The sequence below is a fragment of the Elaeis guineensis genome, chromosome 15 (assembly GCF_000442705.2).
Source record: "Elaeis guineensis isolate ETL-2024a chromosome 15, EG11, whole genome shotgun sequence".
Taxonomy (NCBI): domain Eukaryota; kingdom Viridiplantae; phylum Streptophyta; class Magnoliopsida; order Arecales; family Arecaceae; genus Elaeis; species Elaeis guineensis.
The window spans coordinates 51,447,627-51,452,514 of record NC_026007.2 but is presented as its reverse complement, the minus strand read 5'-3'; the positions used below and the strand labels follow the sequence as shown (position 1 = coordinate 51,452,514).

At 40.2% G+C, this 4,888-nt stretch overlaps 1 protein-coding gene across 2 annotated transcripts; it reads left to right on the top strand.

Moving 5' to 3' along the window:
- The first annotated feature begins 3,417 nt into the window (after positions 1–3,417).
- LOC105057971 (protein SOB FIVE-LIKE 5) lies at positions 3,418–4,814 on the top strand. 2 transcript variants are annotated; one of them, XM_010940719.4, is made up of 4 exons: positions 3,423–4,096; positions 4,187–4,276; positions 4,381–4,455; positions 4,626–4,814. In XM_010940719.4, exons 1-4 carry the CDS (start codon positions 3,680–3,682, stop codon positions 4,659–4,661), a joined length of 618 nt encoding a protein of 205 aa, XP_010939021.1. In that variant the 5' UTR covers positions 3,423–3,679; the 3' UTR covers positions 4,662–4,814. The 2 variants fall into 2 exon arrangements, with proteins under 2 accessions (XP_073105612.1, XP_010939021.1); XM_073249511.1 differs by having other exon boundaries at positions 3,418–4,276.
- The last annotated feature ends 74 nt before the right edge of the window (positions 4,815–4,888 follow it).

Genomic DNA, 4,888 nt, shown 5'->3' with positions numbered 1-4,888 from the left:
CAATTACACGAGTGGCAAATCACCAAATATTCGAGTTTTTGTTGCAGTCTTACCTACTGGGTCATTCATAATATCCATTGGCTTCATATGGGATCCAATCTACAGTTCAAAGTGAATATAAATCTGCCATATGCCACCAAAAGGAATTAAATAACACAAACAACAATAGGACATTCAAAGAGTACCATAGCCTGTTACTGGATTTTCCGAGATATATGTGGTGAATAGCGCTAATTTAGGCCGAGATGGGACACCCAGTCCTCAATCATGTGGACAGTGCATTAAGGGAGCGGAAAGAACACCAAGCACTGGGCCTGCCCTACCCTTTCTCTTTGACTCATAATAGGATCAGGGAAATCCTTTTGATGATAGTGGCACATGGTTTGAGCTAGCTACCCCCAGGACATTATTGGTAAAAGATGCCCAACTGCCCTTTAGAGGAGTTAGAAAGGGTTCTTCTTCCCTCTCTTCTCTTCAAAAAAAAGGTCATGTTTATTCCCCCTTTGTTGTCCTTGAACTCATGACTTGATCTCTCAATCACTAGAATGTCACTACCTTGTGATTAAGTTATATTGCAATTGAGTAAATGGACTCATTTTGAGTCCTTAATTACAATGTATCTCCACATTAGCATGTGATGCAGAAGGAATATAAATGGAGGTATCAAAGCCTTCATTAGAAAATCCCAAGTTGCAAGATCACAATCTCAAGGACTGGGGGAAATCATGGTCCCCAAAATCTGGTGCAGAAAAGCATGAAAATGAGCTCGCATACCATGCCTGCATACACAAATATAGTAGAATTTCCCATCAGAGGAGAGGAAGGAGGGGAGGATCAAGTGGTCCCGGAAAACTCGATTTGAATGAAATATCTTGATCAGCTGGCGATACAGTAGGTACTAGTTAAGATCGTGGGCCTTTTGGTGCTCAATAGGATGAGAGTTATGAGATGGACATAAAATATAGTGATGACTAGGTAATTGTGATGAGAGGTAACAATCTAGAATGAATGCATTCTTATATCATCTCGGACAAATATTTTGGTGCTTGAAGACATGCCAAAAGGATTTAGGAGCATATGCCAAGGCACGTGTTCGAATCAAATTTATTTTTTGCATGGATGTGGTATTTGTGTCCTTCTCTATCGCTATGTCGATGAAAAACCTATGTGGTAGCAGATATGTATGTGCATGCATGCACACGCAAAACATAATTTGGTCTACATATAAGCCTAAAAGCCACCCCTCCTCGACACCATATATAAAACACTAAAACCCCAAAGCTACTAGTCAATTGCTAATTATATCTATTGTTTCAAGGCATGAAACCATTTGGTTGTTAAGAGTGTTGGTGGCATAATAAGGTTTCCTATGAGATAGGATCCCTTATAGTTGACATGCTTTCCAATATAGCTACTACCATAGGTGCTTGCCCTAGTCCTACCAAATAGCCTATATCCTAAGTTGGACTGCTTTCATTTTGACTCTTGTACTAATAAGTAGTCCACTTCATGTGGACAAATTGCTTTCATTATAGCTCTAGCTCTACTAGCTACTCTATTTTCTCCCATGCGTATTGCTCTATCACTTTGATATCTTTAACTCTTTCAGGTGTTTTATCTCAGTTGCACCTCTCATATCTTGCCATCGATAACTGAGGGCAGCACCTTGGTACAGTAGATGATTCCCCAAACCAATGTAGACATATGACTGGGCATTGAAGACACTGTAGTAAAAGACTTAACAACTCTCTCTGTAGGTAGCACCTCATGTCACCTCATGATTAGACATCAATGGCTTTTTCTCTTTTCTTTTATTTTGTCTCTTCTACGCCAGACCAATCATCTTGCAAACCAACCCAAATCCCAATCCTTTCATACCATCATCCAGCCCTCTTATTGATGCCACTTGCTATCCCTACTTCACTTGGTAACCCTCTTGGGACTCCTAAGGATAACACACATATGATAATCCTGCCAATATATATGATGGTACAATAAAAATAGTTTTAGTAACATTTTTGGATTTATATGATGGCCATGGCCTGCATTTGTTCTGAGTGATGTGACATCAGACTTGACTGATGTTCTATCAAAAATGTTCCAAGATCAATGTTTGCAACCTCATTATCATGCGATGACAACTTTTTATCCACCATCTTAATGAAAAAAATAATTGACATCATGAAAATTTCATATACAAAATAATAAATTTTATTGCTAGGTATGCGTTATGATGGTGGATAATTTGTCGAATCTCTCTCACCAAACCACATCATCCTGTAAGAAGGCCATGAAAAGAAGTGATTGCTCGTTCCAAATTTATTTAACAAAGAGGCTTGTCTGGTACTAGGGAGATTAAATGACCTACCTTTGGTCATTGTTTTCTTCAAAGAAGGTGCAGGTTTTTGAAAGGAAAGGAGGCCAAACCCCGCAAGGCATTGATGATAGAAATTAAGAGGTCTGGACGTCCCAAGATAAACCAAAATTTATCATTATTGATTGGAAAGCATAATAAAGGACCGTTAGGATCAGAATTTGTGGTCTAAAACCATCACAACAGCTTTCTAGCACTATTCATTGACCTTTTTCCAAGGAAATTATTATAAATGACCATTAATGTCACAATGGTAATCAGAAACTAAGAGATCCAGCGATATAACACCTTAACCATCACTTCTAAAACAAAATTAACTTTAAACTGCTAGATCTCCATCTTAAATCTTTTTATATTTTGCTCTCATCTCACATTCAGAACAGTGATGAACATTATTTGTAGTATTGTGAGGATTGTGATTTCTTTTGCTATTATTTATTCTATTATTTTGATCTATTTTTCATGTTCTGTCTAATTTTGATATCTATTCTTTTAGTAGTTTTATCTTCTTTTATAATAGAAGTGGTTATCGGATCACTTAAAACATTGTATATTTCCTGCTTCTCTATTCTATTCCATAGTATATTTGGTTCTTTATTAAATAAATTGGATGACTAATAGTTTAATATCATTAATCTTAATATTTCTCAAAAAACCTTCGGAAAAAAGATAACAGCGATATGGTAGGGCACCGTGGCGGATAACTTGTGCCGAGTCTTCGTTAGAGAGACAAAGAGGCTTAAAATAGAAAAATCCAAAACATAGAGTGGGGGCCTCATCCATGGCCCAAAACAATGGATCCAATTGCCAGCCTCCACAACACGCGCACACACATTATGATACAACCCCCCTTATTTCCCCTGTTCACGGGATTTGAAAGGAAATAATGAAATGGGTGGAGAGGGTACACAATGCCTAGCTGTATTGCATGTGAATCCGTTGTCCCTCTCTCTCTCTCTCTCTCTTTCTTGGTGTAGAGAGTGTAGTGTTGAATGACCAACAAAGAGCCCAATGCCCAACTGGCAGTTTTAATTTCATCTGCAGCAAGGAAAGCCAGGAGGTGGGGGAGGATGGCACGAGCATAGGACAAAACGGGTCTGGGATTTGCGTGGGATTCCATTTGTTTTTTTCTGGCCCCCCCAACTTCTTCTTCTACCCCCCCTCCCCGCCTCTCTCTTTTGTACCAGCACTAGTGTGGTGTGTTAGGGAGCATCACTAGCAGAGACTTGCACGTAGAGAGGGAGGGGGAGAGAGAAGGAGAGGGAGAACATTGTCTCCTAGGACTCATTACTCCCCATTGACCAAATGATGCTGGGGTGGGAAGAGGAAGAGGAGAGTTCAGAGTGCAGCAGTGGGTGCCAGTCTGGGTGGACCATGTACTTGGACCAGTCCGATGAGCCCCCAACCTCTCTTCCCTTCAAAGTAGCTGCCTCCATTGAGCAAGAGGGAGAGGAGGAGGAGGAGGACTTATCTATGGTCTCTGATGCATCCTCTGGGCCACCCCATTTCCCTGAAGAAGATGAGAACCACTACTATTCTCACCCCAACACTTGCTATAATGGCAATGGGTGCCTCTTCTATGCCTCCACTCTTCCAACTGCCTCAGCTGCTCCATTGGCTAACAATGGTGGCAAGAGGAGGAGAGTTGAGGGTAAGGAACAGAGAGAGTCTTCCTCTCCCTTGGATGACACTGCCAGCTCCCCTCTCTTCAGCTTCCCTAATGTATGTATGGCCTTTGCTATTGCTTTCTCTTCCCTTAATATATTGAGGGTCTTCTTTTTTTTCACATTTGGATTGTTGACATCTTTTCAGACTAGCTTCAATGCTACCAGCAACAATGTGAAGCCTTCCATGGAGAATGTTTTGGAGTTCTCTTGTGGCTTCTCTGCGACCCATTTTAAGGTAAAGTTCGGGCTCCTCCTCCTCCTCCTCTATTTCTTCCTCCTTGCTTTCGCCCAGTTCTTGTATTGTTTCTTTACTGATAGATTATATTACAATGTCTTCAGGGGAAGTCTGCATTGCATAAGCAAATGGGTTACCTGCATTCCTCTGCTCCTGCGACGCCGACTCCTGCAAGACCAGTAATGTCACCTCTTATTCCTTCACTTTTTTTTCCAGGGAATAGAGGTCTTGCCAAGGCTTCCAAAGGCTTAGAATTGGTTATCAGTGCAGAAAGATTCTATGTTTTTTTTTTTTTTTATCCTCACTCACTTTATTCTTTTCTAACTTTCTTATTTTTTGATGTCAATAGGTATGCAGGGATGAAAGTGAGAGAAAGATATGGTGAGCTCTATGGAAGAATATGTATAGATCTCCAAGAGATCCTTCTTTGGCCTTGTTTTATTTATTTTCATTTTCTTCTCTGCTGTTTTGCTTTTTTCCTGTCAATGCCGTGGGAAACAACCTGAGCAAAGGAGAAGAGAAAATAAAAATTGTCTTTGTTTTGTTTTTACTGAATTCTTTGTCATGAATGGGGGTAGCAAAATGGGTGTTGTGGGTTCTGTTCATTTTTCT

Bases quoted from the DNA above. Each gene is read 5' to 3' on its own strand.
- LOC105057971 (XM_073249511.1), top strand. From the start codon at position 3,680: ATGATGCTGGGGTGGGAAGAGGAAGAGGAGAGTTCAGAGTGCAGCAGT. The intron at 4,277-4,380 runs GTAAAGTTCGGG...CAATGTCTTCAG, and splicing joins TCTCTGCGACCCATTTTAAG to GGGAAGTCTGCATTGCATAA. The intron at 4,456-4,625 runs GTAATGTCACCT...TGATGTCAATAG, and splicing joins CGCCGACTCCTGCAAGACCA to GTATGCAGGGATGAAAGTGA.